Source organism: Scleropages formosus, chromosome 1, assembly GCF_900964775.1.
Source record: "Scleropages formosus chromosome 1, fSclFor1.1, whole genome shotgun sequence".
In the NCBI taxonomy this organism is placed as follows: domain Eukaryota; kingdom Metazoa; phylum Chordata; class Actinopteri; order Osteoglossiformes; family Osteoglossidae; genus Scleropages; species Scleropages formosus.
Genome location: NC_041806.1, coordinates 24,432,153 through 24,450,981, shown reverse-complemented (window position 1 = coordinate 24,450,981; position 18,829 = coordinate 24,432,153). Strand labels below are relative to the sequence as shown.

At 46.0% G+C, this 18,829-nt stretch overlaps 1 protein-coding gene across 2 annotated transcripts in view; it reads right to left on the bottom strand.

Moving 5' to 3' along the window:
* Nucleotides 1-18,829, bottom strand: part of col4a2 (collagen, type IV, alpha 2) — a 56,290-nt gene that overhangs the window by 19,950 nt on the left and 17,511 nt on the right. For both annotated transcript variants that reach the window (XM_018749987.2, XM_018749988.2), the window contains exons 5-14: nt 2,935-3,069; nt 2,538-2,582; nt 2,089-2,205; nt 1,881-1,949; nt 1,736-1,771; nt 1,597-1,650; nt 1,455-1,490; nt 1,305-1,346; nt 1,111-1,188; nt 180-224 (exon numbers count right to left, since the gene is read on the bottom strand). In XM_018749987.2, the coding sequence (XP_018605503.2) occupies nt 180-224; nt 1,111-1,188; nt 1,305-1,346; nt 1,455-1,490; nt 1,597-1,650; nt 1,736-1,771; nt 1,881-1,949; nt 2,089-2,205; nt 2,538-2,582; nt 2,935-3,069 (657 nt within the window). The remainder of the gene's footprint in view (nt 1-179; nt 225-1,110; nt 1,189-1,304; nt 1,347-1,454; nt 1,491-1,596; nt 1,651-1,735; nt 1,772-1,880; nt 1,950-2,088; nt 2,206-2,537; nt 2,583-2,934; nt 3,070-18,829) is intronic.

Genomic DNA, 18,829 nt, shown 5'->3' with positions numbered 1-18,829 from the left:
TGGTAGAGCAAGTAGAGTAATTTAGAGTCAGTACCTTGCTCACCAGTACTATAGCTAAGGGTGTGATTCAAACCTGCAACCTTAAGGTCCAACGACAATAGCGCTAACCACCATGTTACCAGTTGGGCACTTATTTGCAGAGGGTAACAAGAAGATACCAGGTGGTGTTGCTCACTCACCAAATCTCCATGTTCACCTTTTGGGCCCCTCTCTCCTTTGCTCCCCTATTTAAATGAAAGAAGCAGGTAAAAGCAGAGTCAGGTTCATGTACTTTTATACTTTCTATACTGATGGTTGTTAACTGAAATTAATTGACATGGGTTCCAGCTGAAGAATCCTTTCGCTGAATTGTTGCAGCCACATGTCCACCAGTACAACTGAGAGAACAGCACACCTGAATGTTGTGGGACTACAGGAAATGAATGAATTACAGTTGTTATGGAACCACGACAAATAGCACTGCTGCCTCACAGCGCCTGGGTGGTGTGAGGGAACATGAGTTCGATCTGTGCTCGGTCTGTGTGAAATCTGGATGTTCTCCCTGTGTCTGCAGGGATTTCCTCTGGGTGCTCTGGTTTCCTCCCACAGTCCGAAGACATGCAGTTCAGGTGGATCGGTGTCTCTAAATTGATCATAGTGTGTGAATGGGTGAGTAACTGTGTGTGTGGCTACTCTGCGATGGACTGGCATCCTGTCCAGGGTGTAACTGCCCTCAGCCTTGCACCCAGTGATTCCACACACACACACACACACACACACACACATTTTCAGAACCGCTCGTCCCATACGGGGTCACGGGGAACCGGAGCCTACCCGGCAACACAGGGCGTAAGGCTGGAGGGGGAGGGGACACACCCAGGACAGGACGCCAGTCCATCGCAAGGCACCCCAAGCGGGACTCGAACCCCAGACCCACCAGAGAGCAGGACTGTGGTCCAACCCACTGCGCCACCGCACCCCCCCAGTGATTCCAGGATAGGCTCAACCATGATCAGGACAAGTGGTTCTTTAAAGTGGACGGTTATTGTTCAGCTCCTGAAGTCATCATGTTCACAGGTAGACAGTAGTTTGCTGGTAACGTACCAGTGAGCACACGTACAAGACACTCACCTTTAGGTCATGCTTCCCAGAGGTGTGGGGGAACGTGGACGTGAAGTTCCCGGGGGGGCCTGGGTCTCCAGCGTCTCCCTGTGGTTAAAGACACAGTTCAACTAAGATTCATTTCCTGCACAAGAGATGGGCTCCAGCTGAGAATTACAACACTGAAGAGATAAGACAGGAATCAGGTTCGAATAACAACATACAGCATCTCCTTTGATTCCTTTCAGCATCCGTGGCATCGGGCCCTAAAGAAGAGGCAAAAAACCATGATAAAATCAGCGGTCGGCTGCAGTAAGTATACTTCAGCACCAGAACAGCTTTCTTAGCTGTAGCTGAGGTTTCAAATGGCTTACTCGTGGGCCTTTGGGTCCAGGGAAACCAGGGGGACCCTATAAAATAATTCAATAAAAATCATAAAAAAGGTTAGTGTTTCGGGACAAATCATAGATAGTGGATTTGTCAAAGTCAAGAGGCGATTAATGAGTTGTTGCTCACCGGTTGTCCGACAAAGCCCATCGGGCCCATCGAACCTGGGCTGCCCTGAGGACCCTGAGAGCGAGGAACACAGAGACACACACATCAGTGAATTTGCATGTGTTTCCATATCAGCTGCCGAGGGAAACGGAAAACTCACTATAAATCCTGGGAATCCGTCGGCACCTTTTTCACCCTGAAAGAGAGCAGAAAGACGTCTCTCAGTCCGGGATATTCTCACCCATGAGCAGCACTGAGCACACCGAATCGGGTCAGGGAGGATTCCGGATTCCGGGTCCGCTTACTTTGAACCGCTCCATATACACACTAATCTCCAGGGGGTCTCCTTTCTCACCCTTCACACCGTGAATACCCTGAACAAAGAAAAGGTGGGAGAGAGTCACTATTAGTGTCCGTGTCACTTTTTTTGTATTTACTAAGTCTTCCCACTGTTCCAGTAAATTTTAATCTTATGGATTATGATCCACAGAGGGTTTTCATTCAGATACGTACTGGGGAGCCGGCGAGGCCCTTAAAGCCAGGTACCCCTGGCAACCCCGCATCTCCCTTCGTTCCATTACAGCCGTCGGCACCTGGTTTCCCTCTTGGCCCTGCCTGTCCTGGGTGACCCTGCAATGACACGCAACGGAAGCTATAGAGATCAAGAGTCACTGGCACGTATTTGGACCGCAGCGTGAAGGTGGAGGACACTGGAAAGACACAGGTACGAAAGCCTCCTTTTAGACACATACCCAGGTAAAGCTGATCACAGTCTGCAAAAATGCTGTAACACATGTAACACTTTATTAACATATCAGTTTAAGCTATGACTGAACGACACTGTAAAAGAGCGAAGGAAGGGCTGTGTACTTGTACAGTGCATGGTCTTTTATTTATATCTCACTGACCCTTTATGTGTTCCTGATTGTTACTCATACTTGTACAATTAAAATGTTACTTACAGGGATACCGTCCAGTCCAGCAAAACCAGGCACACCAGTTGCGCCCTGCAGATGGAGTTGAAAGTTTTTTTAGCGCGCTGGTGATGTTAAAGCCCCATCGCTATCTACAGACACATTCCCTCCGCTGACAAGACATACCCTCCTGTCCGCAGCATCACACGCCAGTCTTACCACATTTATCACTATCTCCACAGACCAATTCCCACACCTAACCCCGTCCCAACCCTGTCACCACCCGCTACTTCATCTCTACCCATATGAACGACCCAGATTGTCGAAAACCCATCTGCAACAAACCCATCCATCCCCAAACCCACTGCAACACTCTACACCTGTTTTTACACCCATGTTACCCATTTTACCCCACTCTCATTCTGTAGGCCCAGCAGGCTCTCACCACAGCTCCTTTTGGTCCAGGTACACCACTGATGCCTGGATTGCCCTTCATTCCTTTGGGTCCTTGAATTCCAGGTTCTCCGATGCGCCCTGGGGGGCCCTCATTACCCTGGGGTCCAAGGGGACCTGGCTGGCCCTGTAACCATGGCAACACAAAAGCAAAATAAGACTTTATCATTGTACAGACAACAAACCATAGCCATTATGAAAACATAAACTTCAGTTGTGATTTAGTATTTCAAGACAGAAGTAATTTTATTACATCGAGATATAAAACAAAGTATAAAACCTGGATAGTTTCCAGGCACATGGCTCATACAGACTCACCATTTACAGGTCACATTCACACAACTGACCAACCGGAACACTTTCAAATTGTGGCACCACAATATAACCGCCTACCTGTAAAACAAGCTGCACATAAAAAATTATCTCCAAAAGAAATGTCAGAAATAGTGAGCGTTCAGCATTTAAACTTCGTTGCTGTTTTATCACTAAGTGCACTGGGATGGTCTGGGCTCAGTGAGAAACTAGATTAAATACACAAATAGTAAATTCCATGCAGTGGTAACTCAGCACCACCAGGTGGCGGCCTCTCCCATTTCTTGTCATCCAAAGAAGACAGGCCCAGGTCTACTGTGATTGCTTGCCTGTAAGACGCCACCTAATGACACATACATGTCCAGATGCAGGAAATCTGCTTTGTGTTCATGACAATACAGCCTCTACATTTGAAAAAAAAGAAAAATCAAAATTTCATTTGAATGACAATCTGCACATGATTTGCATGAATATGGACTTGACACCCTTCTGGAAGTTACCAGAAAGTGCTCCATGATCACACCTGTGATAAATTGTAACCTTTTGACCCTGAGCTTTCGCTCTATGTGGGTGGATGTTTTTTTTTTCCCTCGGTGGACCGTTTATCTGTACACTACTTTGACAAAAGTGGATAAAATCAATTTAAAAAAAGCAGTGAAAAAAGAATGAAGGCAAACCCTCTTGAGAAGCAAACGTGACTGTATTTTCCTCTGTGCCTGCTCTTGCAGAGTCTTTACCTCTCCACCACCATGGTACACTGGAGTTGGTGATAAAGGCTCCCATTTTTGGACCCCCAAGGTGCAGAAAGGGTTCCTGTTTGATCAAAGCTGCTGGCGTTGTTCTCCCACTGGAGGTCTTTCTGCTTATGACTATATCTGTTCTTATTCTCCTCTCACACTCTTCTAGCAAGATTTGGGAGGGTGGTCCCTTCAAAACACATCTAACTGCTGCAGATCTGGCACACCGGACACTAACCGCTGGTGCCCAGGTAGGGGGTGTGCATTTGGCGGGTCATTCTAAGACCCCCAGATGTTCTTCCTCTTCCACAGCTCCCAAGAGTTTAATTTCCTCTTCTCTGCTGCCTTCTTCCTTCTCGGGTCCCGTGTTTCAAACTGCCTCCCGTTGTTGCTGCCCCTTGCACGTCTTTCCCAACACGCAGAGCTCCTTTATCGATCATCACAGGGTCTCTATTTCCTCCGCTGGGTCCACACTGGGACTGTATCCAGCCATCGCTCATTCACAGATGCCCCGGAAGAACTTGACCGCTTTTTGCTTCATGCAGTACTTCCTGCATTTTTATGTTTTGGGTTTGTTTGTGTTTTCCATATACAGTGTGTGTTTGCGTGTTTTGGCACTGTGCGTATGAAATTTTGCACTGCCGGTGAATATCCTATATTATATCATATATCATATCATACATCATATTTCCTGTTGACACGTTTACTATTGCGGGCGCTTGTTACATGCATTGGCCCATGTCCCTCTGAGAGGCCGACCGCCTGTTTTATTATGAAGTTCAAATTCCAGGCTCTCCCATCTCCCCAATAGTGAAAGCAGGTAAAGAAGGGGCCCAAGGTACTGAAATTCCACTGAATGAGAAAGAGAAAAGAAGCATTTTCATGTAGCACTGAATAACAAAAAATGTAATATGTCACCCCACTCCTGGGGACTTGATTTATTAGAAAGAAAAAAGCTTATTTTTTGTGTTCTATTAACTGCTGCAGGTGCAGATGACCAGAGAATCCACATTTGAAGGGTAGACTACATGAGATGCAAATATAAACTCAGCAAATAATGATGATGTTGTTTTCGGGAAAAAAAAAGTGACGGGCCAGAACTGAGAACGATGATTTATCCCTGCATTTCCTGTTTTTTATAAACACAACTTCATTCTGTCAACAATTTTCTCAAGCCTACTTGCTGAGAGGAATTGGGGTTGGTGTTTGTGTGTGTGAAGCATGGGCATGTGAGGGGCTGCTGGTAGGGTAGTGGTTAGAACTGCTGCCCTTGGACTCAAGGATCATAGGTTTGAATCCCACCTGCAGCTGTAGTACCCTTGAGCAAAGTACTTACCCTGAATTGCTCCTGTAAAAACTACCCACCTGTATAAACTGGTAAATAATTGTAAGTAGACTAACAATGTAAGGTACTTTAGAGGAATGTGTGGTGTCCTCTGCTTTCCTTGCCCTCATCAAGCGAACTGATAGACAATCACTCCACAGATAATTGTGTTGATGCTAAAAAGTGTGAATGCAAGTGAAGGTTAGCTCAAAACCCCTTACTTAAGGATGGCGTCCTCTGTTTTGTCTTTTAGCTTATCCGTTCTGAAGTTCGAAACAGCTGTGACCATGGAATATGGAATATGGAAAGACGCCTTTTAAGGCATGCACTTTTCCTACAGAATGCCTACACCCTCGTCACTGTGCCAGCAGCGCTCAATAATTTTCTTGCGCAAATACAAACGTTTCATAAATTTAAAAAAGACAAACATTGAAGGATGTATCTCAAATGCTAAGACGACCACAATAAGATCAACCCGAGGACACAACCAGCAGGTCGGAGCAGTGGGGATAGCGTGGCCCCTAAAGCAGAGAAGCGGGGAAAGAACACGTGTCAGAGTAGAGAATGCACACCAGAGAGAACATCTGTCAGAGAAGGGAATAGGCACCAGAGAGAACACCTGGTGAAGTTGATGCGCCATGTGCCATGTTTTGTTGGGCTCTAATGAGCAGAAATGGAGTGCAGGTCAATGACTGGGATATGTCCTCTTCCTCAAAAACACGCAAGGAGATGGGTGGGATTCTCCATCTTGTTTGGGGAAACAGACAAGCTGCATTCTTGTCATGTTTGAGACGGCCAGCGCCCACAACACGCGGTTCCCGCCAAGTGGCCTTTCACCTCTTACACATCCCACACCAAATGAGCTTGAAGCCATCATATCTGAGGGATCCAGTCTTCCAGGAAATAGTATATGGAGTACTCCATGGCCTTCCCCTCTCCATTTTTGGAGGCTTCCTGTCCCCCCAACATACGCTCCACAGTCTTCAGGGGAAGTTCTGAGCTAACTGAAGGGTCCTCAAAGTTGGACTCACAATGACAGGTTAAAACATTAACATAACTCAAACCGTACCGCGTCATTTCGTTACCTTGCTGTTTCTTTTCCGAGTTAAAAAGAAAGAAATTGACCACTTTTTCCTTGAATCCACAACATGCAAAGAAAATTTCACATGCTGGCATTTCCATGAACACTAGAACATTTGACATTCTGTCAAAATAATGATATATTTCACAGAATGACTGACTGAGGAGCAAGACTCTTCACAGAGGGAGGGCAACGGCCTTTAGCCCAGTCAGCTACAGTACGATGATCTGGCCACCATTTAAAACATTTCAGGCTCCCTATAAAGACTTAATCCTTCACCTTGTCCAACACTATGAATTAAACATGACCTTTCTTCTACTCAGATTCCACAGGAAACAGCAGCAACTAAGTGCAAAGGAAGTAAGTAACCACACACTTGTAAAGGGTAGGATCAGTGCCATCAAGTCACGTTCGACTCATAGCAACCACGTGTGTGTTTCTGAACCCTCCTTTACCACCCTTCGTTGTAAAGGAGGGTTTAGAAACGAGGAAGGGCGGGTACCATTGCTTTCTTTGGCACATGTCTTTGGATTGAACACAAGGAGAACTTGCAATCTGCACACACCCGAAGCCAGATCTGAACCTACACCTGAATGTACATATGAAAGTTCAGCTCAGGCGTTCCAAGCGACTGGGACCACCTACTGTGGTACCATACCAACCGTATCTAAATGTGTTATGCATTCCTGAGCGGTCTGGCTGAGCACAGGCCTTCTAACTGCTGCATCTTCCCTAATGCCTGGTCTCTCATCAATGTGTGATCCAGAATCTGCGTCCTTATTCCAGTGCAGTAGCTACCATTAAATTACTGGAGACAGTCTACACATAGTTCAGCTTTGGGAGTTCGACTGCCCTTGCCCTCTCATGGAATGAGACATTTGAGAGGAATGACAGTGACAGGAAATGTTATATGTCTTCAGGGAGAAGAAAGGAAAGTGGGCTGGCTGTAAGTCACGACTACATTGTAACTGCCATACCACTGCTTACCATACTCTCACTGACAGCTGCGGTCTGCTTCTTTTCCCAGAGAGTTTATCCAGCTCCTCCGCCCACCAGATTGTCACGGCAATGAGGGAACCCACGCTCATTCCCCCAAAATCGAAGTTGGCCAAGCCCATTTGTACCTTGCCTCATTCTCACACTCTGCCAGGAAGGCTCGGTGTCTGAAGCATAAAGGGAGGCGACGGCTGTAGGGACTGAACACTTGATGATTATAAGCACTGGAGGTCAGATGTCAGAGCTTAAAGGTCAGGAGTGAATAACGTTCCTGACTGTTTGCAGAGGAGATGTTGACAGGGACCTTGATCTTCTGACGTTTTTCCTACAGCTGTGTGCAGGGATACCCTGGGACCTCTTGGCAGAGCACCGTGTTCCCCCATTAGAGCTAAATCTCCCCAAAGCCCCAAAGCTGCAGATCAGCCCCCAAAAGCACAATGTTGCACAGCGGCGGGATTTCGAACAGCTGCAGGAAACAGAGGGGGGTGCGATGTGCCGATGACAGGATTACCTCCTGGATGATGTTATTCTGGAAATCTGGGGCTCATCTCCAGTGTGAGAAACATAGCTTCCTCCCATTGAATTAATGCTGGACTGTACACGACCATAAGAAAAATTAGTTAATATGACTAAATACATATACATAATGAGATCCATTAAGGTAGATGTTCCTAATCATTGCTCTCAGACTCAACTTGAATTTGTAGAACTCTTTGAGCCAATGGAAACACTATGGTATTTCTTGCCGTCCCAACCTAAAGAGCTATTATAGGTCTACACCAACTTACCAGGAGGGCACAATATCTCTAAGACTGGGGACCTGCTATGAAAGAACCCTATTTTATAGCTCTTTCTCAAGCATACTCCATCATTAACTACTCTCTCTGAGCCAGAGGTTTTGAGAAACTTGAAACAGAGAGTCTGAAAACTAAGAGTATGGGATGGATGATCACACGAGAGACGAGCATCAGCAAACCAAGCGTAAGTACCACACCAAAGCAAGGACCATTGCCTCTAGTCTGACTTTGACAACCTGCCTTGGGATGGATACATGTGCCGTGCCGATGTGATAAGAAAGAAGAAAACAGGGTTTGTCAGGAACTGAAAGTGCATTTTGCCCCGTTCTCATGTCAATGAGAAAATAAGTAAGCTTTTGGGTTTTTACTACCAAACTATCACTTTTTTTCAACCTGGACCTTTTCCATAAAAATCCATTATAATGCTGTTTACGGCATGTTCCATTGGAATTCATATAAACCCTAAACCGTTTTGCTTGGTTGATGACAGAGAGGCAACATGTCCTAGATGACGGTGACGTGCAACATGAAGAACAATAAGCAAAACTAGTTTGGAAAATCTGGCAGATGAAAAGGACACATGCTACAGAAGTGTTTTATGGTTTTTTTTTGATAAGTTTCGGCATTTCGACCAATGCCAGACACGTGTCTAAGGCCGGAGAGTGACTCAGGTCCCGTGTGCTGCTGTAAACAGTGCAGATGCTTGCAAAGACCGACGACATACGGACGTCAGCGGGCAACATTTACCACAATGTTACCTCACTGCTCTGGCACGTCGGCAGTCTTGGGGGGGCTATGAAGTTGCTTCTTTTGGGAAGCAGGAATGAGTGTGGTTAACGGCACTTGCCCCACTCAGGACTGGCAGACAGTTTGTCTTTAAAAGGTAAATATGAGCAGGAGCTTCGTCCGCGCCAGTAAACACCCTGACAACTCGACAAGCACCAGAGGTGTGCCAGGCGAAACAGCGATACCGTGTATGCGCAGAAAGCTGTGGTCTCGCGCACACTGACTGCCAGAAGCACGCGGACGTGTATATATGTGCTGACTGCCCAGCAGTGCACATGGACAGACACTTGCACGCAAACACACCCACGGGCATATATAAGCAGGAAGAGACGCACTTCAGCTTTTACCCAGCACTAACACATGCAGTGCACACAGTAGCGTACTGATCTGGATCCTTCTAGCCCTTTTTAGGCTTCCCTGTTATGGGCAGCCGCCTATTTCTGACGTTCTTGAAAATCCAGTGATTCGGAAGGCATAAAATGGACGGTAGAGGCGGAAAATTAATTTTAATTTAAATTGCGTCCCTGCAGACGGGACTTGACCCGACCCATTTGCTGAAGTATGAGAAAAAACTTCCAGTGCAAACTGCTCACCAGATCAGAAAAAAGAAATAAAGTAAAATAAACAAAAACAAGCATTTCAGACACAGACCATTCCTACAAATCTGAGAAGGGAATGGGAAAGTTCCCCTCTCTTCCCCCTGGAGAGGGCACTGGAAACCTTTCGCTGGAGACTTTGGACCTGGGGGTCAGGGGGGCTGTGTTAGACTATTTTCTTCCCCTAAATAATTGTTCAGGTCACTTGTTCTGACTGATGAACACAGCACTGGTACCACGCTGTTTGTTGTCAGTCATGGCTCATGGGTATGCATATAAATCACTTTAAATGCAAGTTTTCGATGTCTTTCAGGATCTAAACTGGTATTTATATTGCTTACTATGCTTATTATAGGAATAAAAAATCCTGAGTATTTATTAATGATCCATCTTGGCTATTTCCTCGCTATTCAGTGGTCAGCTGATTTAACCTCTCTCCCAGAAGGACCCGGGGATGCTGTACTTAGTCTGGGTCTAATCCGCCTCCCTAGAAACACACACATTTCTGAACCGCTTGTCCCATTCGGGGTCGCGGGGAGCCAGAGCCTAACCAGGCAACACAGGGCGTAAGGCTGGAGGGGACACACCCAGGACAGGACGCCAGTCTGTCGCAAGGCACCCCAAGCAGGACTCGAACCCCAGACCCACTGGAGAGCAGGACCTGGTCCAACCCACTGCACCACTGCACACTGCACCCCCCTCCCTAGGAACAGCAGCACACAAATATGGGCCATGTTCTTAAGGCACCTGCACATGTAGCTAACACCTCAGAGCCAAATCCCACACTGAGGGGCCTTTTGTTGCCACCATTTCTACAATCGGTTTACCATTTCTACTGGTTTGGACTGGATGATGAGACAGGGAACCTGAGCAGGAAGGTGGAGCAAAAACATGGTGGTACACAGTCTGATGTCACTGATACAAGACCATCCACCTCCCTCTGAACCCCACAGCCATGGTCACCTTTGGTTTCTGCTGTCATTTCTCAGCCCCTCTGCCCTTCTGAGACAATCTAATCTTTGTGAACACCAATCTAACCACTAAACAGCTCCCGCTCTTAGCTCTCAAATGTACTTTTCCAGTCTATCCTGACATGTACTGATCTTTGTTCCAGTTCGAGAAACAACGTGTTGAATCCTAGTTTAACTCCTTGACGGTTTTTTCAGCCTTCAGCCCTCTGCTTCTTCTCTATTATCAGAATGCTGATTACATGCAGCACTTTGCGAGTCCGTTGTTTTTCTTGGACTCGCTGTCTTCATGTCAACATCCCTCCTGGCATCTGGACTTAGCCCTCATTTTCCCCCCCAGAGCAGCGACTGCAACCGTGGTACAGAAATGGGCAGGACTCTGGGACGTTCACATCGCAGCACATAAACATCTGTGTATTATTCCCAAACAGCCTGAGCTAGATATTGATCTGGGCAAGGAGAAGATTACTGTTGCTTTGTGTGGTTGTCTGACTTTGAGGACGAGCCGAGAAAAATGTCCTTACAGAATGTAACGGAAAGCAACTTGGATATAAAACAGGACTTAAGAGTGAATGATGGCACATGTAGATATGTAAACATATCTCACAAACATAAACGCATGGATAGTGTTGGCCATCTAGTGAGCCTTCTTCAACTGCTTAATGTATAGACAGCACATAGACTTCACCGAGTCTGCAAAGAAGATCCAGATATGGTTATGAGAAGGAATTCTGTTCATAAGTCATGGACCCAGAGCTGCCTGGGGTGAAGTGTGCAGCAAAATCCCTGAGACACAACAGTTCTGTGTAAACAGGACAGCTGGAAGCATAGTACTTAGAGCTACTGCCTTTGGACTCAAAAGGTTGCAGATCTGAATCCCATCTCCAGCTGTAATACCCTTGAGCAAGGTGCTTCTCCTAAATTGCTCCAATTAAAATTACTCAGCTGTATAAATGAGTCAATAATTGTCGGTAGTTTAACACCATAAGTATCCTTTGAGAAAAGCATGAGCTAAACAGACGTCTCGTGGTGTAGAACTTCAGATCACACTGCTCTTACTGTGTGCTTGCGCTTAGATGTGATCGTTGAAGACAAGCAGAAACATTGGGGTCTCTTGCTTTGCGAGAGATCTGTCACAGGCACACTGAGTGCAGACAGACGGACGAATGCGGCGTGTTTTTCATCCTTGTTTGTCCTGTGTGTCACCCTTGCAGGTGCCCAGCGAGCAGACAGGGGGCTTGGCCAGACAGAGCACTCTGGTGGGTAGACAACCCTAACCCTAACCCAAACCCTAATTCTAACCCTAACCCTAACAATGAGCACGAAATCTGTAGGTCATTCCACACTAAAATGTAAATTTATGTCTGCCTCTTGGTTTTCTCCACCGGAAGTGGTGAACAGCCAAAACACACTGTCAACACTCAACTCCTCTCAGTCTCATAAACAGACACACTACATGTTTGCCTACTATGTTAAATATGTTTAGAAAGAGTCCAGACATTAAGCATTTCCTCCTTCTTCGGGGTCATCTAGAGAAGGCACGTGCAGTGTCTCCCGGAGAAACGTGATTTTGCAGAGCGAAGATTAAACATGTCTGCGGAAACCACCCCACGTTCCTTTCCCATTACTGTTAAAAGGGAAGCAAGTGTAAATACCGGAGGGTGGGCCGAGAGGAGCCGTGTGCTGGAGCTGCTGCACGTAGGGTTTGAGAGACAGGGAGCTGAAGGTCCATCTGCAGAGCGCACCCCGTGACCCAGCATTGTAGAAGGAGACCCTGATCGAGGAGTGTGGGAACCAGAGTGCAGAGCATTAACAGCTATTGTTGCAGTAATGGCTTCCATTGTTACCGTATTGTCGGTTACATCCTCGAAAAACCCTGGAGAACTGTCACCATTCCTATGTTGGCCCTCAGGAAAATGTGCACACTGGAAGCCAGGTCAGAGGACGATTCGGGCCAATGTGTAACATGTATTTCACACACGTATGATTAATTTAGCAGTGAAATTTCATACAAAACAATCAGTAAAATGTGTGACATACAGGGCCACCGGAATGCAGAAAATAAATCAAATGCAGTAATCCGGTACGCCGTATGCTTGACATGAAACGACAGCACAGATGAACATTCTGGATCAGCGCACTTGAACCTCTCCATCCTCAGATCCTGTTACGTGCAGCTGTGCTTTTGAGCTCACCAAGCGAATTGAATAATAAATCACAGTAACGCCGCGTAAACTGTGTCTGATTAGACAAGCCTTTCTAATGTAACGCTACAGTCACGGTATTAGTGGAGTCCTATTTAAAAAAAAAAAAAACAAAGACTGATGGCAACCTGTGGTCTGAAATCAAATCCACCGCGTCGTAAATGTCGATGGACTGCAAAGTTCTCCCTCTGAACAACCCGGACGTGAGCCTTGGCCTCATAACCCAAACAAATGTGATGAACAGAGTCCAACAAGTCTTATTTCATGCCGGTTTGCTTTGCAGGTTAATCTGGAAAGGTCCCGTAAGAACTTGAGCGAGAACTTTGGGTTCTCACACTGATCTGCCCACTCCGATGCAGCTGTTGCTCGCATTCTTAGACTGTGGCAAAGCAGCCATGGAATTGAGTGTGGAGAGGAATTTCACAACCTGGTCTGGTGGGAATGAACTAAGTGGGCCATTCTTGGAAATGTCAACTATTAGCAACCCAAAGGGCAACCAGGCAAGCAGGAGATATCTGACAGATATTCTCCTCATGCTCAGTGCTAAAAAGGGAACAGCTGTCGACTGAAGTCAGAAAGATACATAAAAGAATGAAAAAATAGAAATAATATCAAGTTATAATGACTTTCATAAGGTGTGAAATGGTACAAGAGATCAAGGTTATAAGAAAGCTCCTGAAAAGAGCCTTGAGTCGATATAGATTAGTTACTTAAGGGGAACAGATGCTTAAGTCTAAACAAAGTTGCTCACAATCTCTCCCACAAACTGTGAAAGGGCAGCAAGTGATAAAAGGGGAGCTCATTTTGAAGACACTGTGTTTTGGAATAAACAGAGTAAAAAAAAAAAAATTGCTCGCCACTGAGCACAGTGACCTTGCAAAATCCTGTCGAAATGAAGGTTTATTGGCATCGACCGAAAAGATGGTTAAGTAAATCTTACCATCTGAAGGAGGAACTGTTAAGAGAGTCCTTTTTAAAGGATAGCAGCAAGATGAATATATAAATAACCTATAATATTTATAGGATAATTGTTTTGGCATGAAACCAAATCGAAGGATGCATATGAGTGTAGTGTTTGCGAGTCAGCAACACGCTAAATGTGAGATGGGAAAAGAAGCAGCTCATGCCATTTTAAACTAGTCAGCCCAGACAGGGTTCTGAACCCATTTCTCCTGGCCCTCAGCATAAACATACTTCATTGTGCTGCATCATAAAAAGGCTCTATATGGCGCAGGGTCGTCCTGGGAGTTCCGCTGCTTGCGCAGCAGGTGGGGCTGTGCTGCACTATGCTGAAGGATCGGGCAGCTGGATGGTGATGGGACAAATTTTTTGGCTAAAAGATTGTTAGTTCAAGTTAAATAAAGGCATCCTGTGTCACGCTCATGTTCCTGGACCCCTCTGGTGTTCGTTCTTTCCTGGTGACCGCACCTCCCGAAGCAAAAGCCTCCACTATCTATGACGGAAGCGGACCTGCTTAGCTTCTTGATCCAATAGAAATGTTTAAGGTCACATGGCATGATCGCTTTGTGACAACCTCCTTTCTCAAATCTATCTCTAATCCCATCAGTCGGAGGCTGACCCCTTGACAAAGTCTCCTTGCTAAACCCGGCCCTGTGATCACAGCCAGTGAACAAAGAACTTTTTAAAGTTCATAATGACCTGCAGGCAGTTAATGGTGGCTGCTGGTCAATCCAGCCAGTGAGAAGCCCTGGTCTGCTTGCACACTATGCTCCGACGATGCCTGTGTAACATGCGCTAACAATGTGAGCCTTGTTGCTACGCTACTCTTAGCATAGCCTTGCTGCTATGCTGCTGTATATATTATGTCCAAACAGGCGGACGTTGGATAGACCTTTTCCAGTTTGACGGTTTATTTCTTAGGAGGATGACAGGAACTTTTCTTTTCAACATCTCAAAAAACCTGGCAAGGCTGAAGATTTCATTTGCTAAAAATGGTAAAACTTGTGACTTTGAGGCACGGGGTCTTGGAGCAAGGTCTGCGTCCGAGGCATTGCAGGGCAGAAACTGGAGACAAAACAGAGGAGTGGAAGCTGATTTTATTTATTACGGAATGGGAATTACAGTGTTATGAATGGTTAGGGAATTAGAATGCTCATTTAGCTACAAAATGAAGAGAATCTTTCCTGCTTATTCACCATGAAGCAAGCTCTCATAGTGCACGACACAACCCATCTTACCTGTTCACATGGGGATAGCTGGTAGTGTAGTGGATAGAGCTAGGGTGCTGGACTTAAAGATTGCATGTTTGAATGTACACAATGTGTTTTAAAGCAGAAATTTAATGCGTTCGAGCTTGCAATTCCTTGCATTTTTGATAGAAGCTGTTTCTTTTTTAATGCCTCAGACAAGCTTTCTATTTCTTCCATCTTCAGTCTATCATAACAAACAGTTGGATGGGTTTTTCACCAAGATGCCACAGATGTGAAGACACAGCAAGGGCACAGACAACACCCTAATCCTAAGATTTTCTTCCCACCCAGCTGATCTCGTGCTTTTCGCTCATTGGTACCACACAACAAAGGTTTTCAGAATTTCTACATTTTACCTCCAGCAAATAACACTAGCTGCATCTGTCTGAGCATAAAGGGTTCTCAACTTGATAGACATTTACCAGTGAAATACTATTCAAAGCAACCAACACTCCAAAAAGCAAATATCCCACAATGCAAGTCACTTTGCACCAATCAACAAGCCCTGTGAACCCGAATCAGAACCGCGAGGGCCCAAAATTCTGCCCAAGAAGTAATAAAGGAGGATGCCAGAGATCAAGGCGTGTCTTAAACATTTCTTCCAGCACTCAAGGAGAACAGGGAGGGAATGGTTGAAAGATACACAAAGGTGTAGTGACTACAGCATCAGTCCCGAACAGTGTGATGGCTCCACACAAAGGAAAGAGCTCCTTATGTTCTTCTATGACATTTCAAGTCCTTTGGCGTAGCGTACTGATGTTCGTCATGGCACTGGAAATTTGTTTTCATGTCATGAAAACATCCTTTCTCAGGAATATTTATACATTCCACCCCCGCCCATACCTCCATCACCCCTAGGGACTAACATCTGCATAAATGCTGTGATGTGATCCCACCAAACAGCAGTGTTCCCTAAATCAGGAGCAATGGCTTTCCCTCATGGCAGGCCTCCCACACTACTTCCTGTCCAAACTGGCTCAAGGGCTTTTCCCAGGGGGTTCCAGTCACAGACGGATGTGTCACCGGGGTCTCTCGTGTCTGCACAAAGGCGGAGCCTTGTTTTGGAGGGGAGAGGGTGGTCCCGTTTTATATTTTGAGATGGGAAATTTTGCAACTCTGCATTCCAGAGAACATCACACTTTCCAGAAGACAGGAGCCAATAAGTGGACTTTGCTGGCACTGAAATAAGGGACAGGTCCTGTATTCTGCAGTCATTCATATTAAACAATGATGGTAAAAAGCAGAAAAAAGATGGTCATGGTCTGTTACTCTTTCATATGAGCCATGTTGGGTCCTCACAGCTGTTCCAGCCATCGTGATTGGATCCTGCCTCTCCCTGACATGAGAGAGCTGAAGATCCCCTAGACACTTCGCCCACTATGGTTTAGGGGACTATACCAGAGCTTCACCAATGAAACACAGTGCAGCGTTCATGAGAATGCTTAAAGTCCAATCACATAGCAGCGGAGCCCTGGGAAGCAGTCAGGTTTCTCCATGTTTATCTTGGATTAAGGCAGACTGCCCATGCTATTTCTCTTCTCCCACTTTTTCCAAAAATTTCACTGCTTATACTTGGCATATGTCTGGCCACCAAAGCATTTTATCTTACACTTAAGACCAAAATATATTTTTGTTATTTTCATTTTTGATGCCTTTGTGGTTTTAAATGAGCCAATTAGATTTGGAAACATCAAAATCATGCCGCTTTTGACTCTTCCAGAAAGTGATCATGACTGGTTTAAATTCAGGAGTTATCAACAGCCTATGTTCCCTTTACTGCTTGAGGCACACTCCCATTACTGCTGGCTGATATCTGAGAAGGAATTTAAGACAAAGGCAATAAAACTGCAACGAAAGGCAATGAAAAGATGTTTAGTGGTAGAGAAGCAGATGGATTGTTTAAAACCTGATTTGCTATCCAATTTAATCAATATTATTTGATAATATTTTTGGTTACCACTGTTGGAGTAGTTTTGATTTCAATTAGGAAACTCAGCTGCCAGGAATTCGCCTGGTTTATATAGCAGCTGGTGACCCATAGTGGCCGTGGTTGCGGCAGCCTCTTGGTGCGAAGACTCGGGGTGTAAAGACAAGGGAGTCTACCTGTGGGAGTCCACCGAGGGAGGCCACCATCATTGTGTTCAACGAGAGATTTGTGTCAAACATGTCGAACATCAAAGTTGTCTACGGCAACTGAACTGTGCGATGATGCCATCACTCGAGACCATGACGCTCCCGCTGCTACAGTAACCTGGTTTATCCACGTCTGTCAAACCCTCCATCCTGCTTTAGTTTCTGCATGGGACTCTGGAACTGCCAGTCTGTGATGAGAAAGGCTGACTTCATACCTGCGTATGCCTCCCATCTCTCACTGGACCTCCTGGCCCTAACTTAAACCTGGATTACCCCAAACAACACAGCCACACCCGCAGCCCTCTCCACTAACTACTCTTTCTCCCACACCCCCTGCCTCTCTGGCAGAGGTGGAGGCACAGGCCTGCTCATCTCTCCCTGTTGGGAATATTCTGTTCTCCCTCTCCAGTTGCATGACCTCTCCTCTGAATTGCATGTTGTCTCTATCACTGCCCCAATCACTCTTGTTGTGGTTGTTCTGTACCGCTCCCCAGCCCTCCCGGCCGCTTTCTGGATGACCTCGACATTTTGTTGAGCTCTCTCCCAGGTGACTTCAACCTGCATGTCGACGACATTCATGCAAGCGGCCTTCTGTCGCTCCTACAGTCCTCTGATCTCTCCCTGTCCCAGTCCCCTGCTACTCACAAAGCAGGCAATTGCCTTAACCTTGTCTTTTCCTGTAACTGTGGCTGTCTTGTCCTCTTTGTTACTCCACTTCATGTCATTGATCACTTCTTCATCTCCTTTCAACCATGCCTCACCACTAATCCCTCACCTTTTATACATCCATTGTTACCTTCCGCCGCAGCTTAAAATCTCCTTGCCTTCCTGCCTTGCCTCTGCCACACTGTCCGCTCTCCCTTTTGCAGCACAATTCTCAGATCTATCAACAGGCAATGCTACTAACATTTTCCTCTCTGCCCTGTCTTCCTCTCTGGACTCTCTCTGTCCACTGTCTTCCAGACCAGTATGCTCCAGTATCACCCCATGGCTGACTGATATGTTACGTGCTAACACAACAAAATTTCGGGCTGCAGAGCAAAGATGGCAAAAATCCAAGACTCGCATGGACCTGGATGTCTACAAGCAACTCTTAGCTACTTTTCACTCTGCTGTCTCCTCATCTAAAACAACCTTCTTCCACAACAAAATACAGTCTGTAACTAAAAAAACCACACAGACTCTTTGCCACCTTCTCATCCCTTCTGTGTCTTTTGCCGCCCCCTTCTCCTTCTTCCCTCACTGCTGATGACTTTGCTTTGTTTTTCAGAGACAAAGTCAACGTAATCACGGACAATTTGTCAGCATCACAATGCTCGGTTCATGCTGGACCTCCCTGCGAAGTCATGCTCTCAAAATTCAAGCCACTCTCTGAATCTGAAATCTCAGACCTCCTGATATCACACAGAGCCACCACCTGCTCACCTGATCCGATCCCATCGTCGCTACAGAACATCTCCCCGCAACTCTCTACCTTCATCTCTAAGATTATCAACTCCTCGCTCTCCTCTGGCTGCTTCCCATCTGCCTTCAAAACTGCTCTCATTTCACCTCTTTTAAAGAAACCCTCCCTGGATCCTAACTCAGTCCAAAACTACAGACCGGTCTCCCTCCTCTCCTGCCTGTCTAAAACTCCAGAGCGGACGGCCTCTGATTAACTATCTGAATTCCTCACCCGGAACCATCTCCTCAATGGATATCAATCTGGTTTCAAAGTTATTCACTCCACAGAGACAGTGCTTC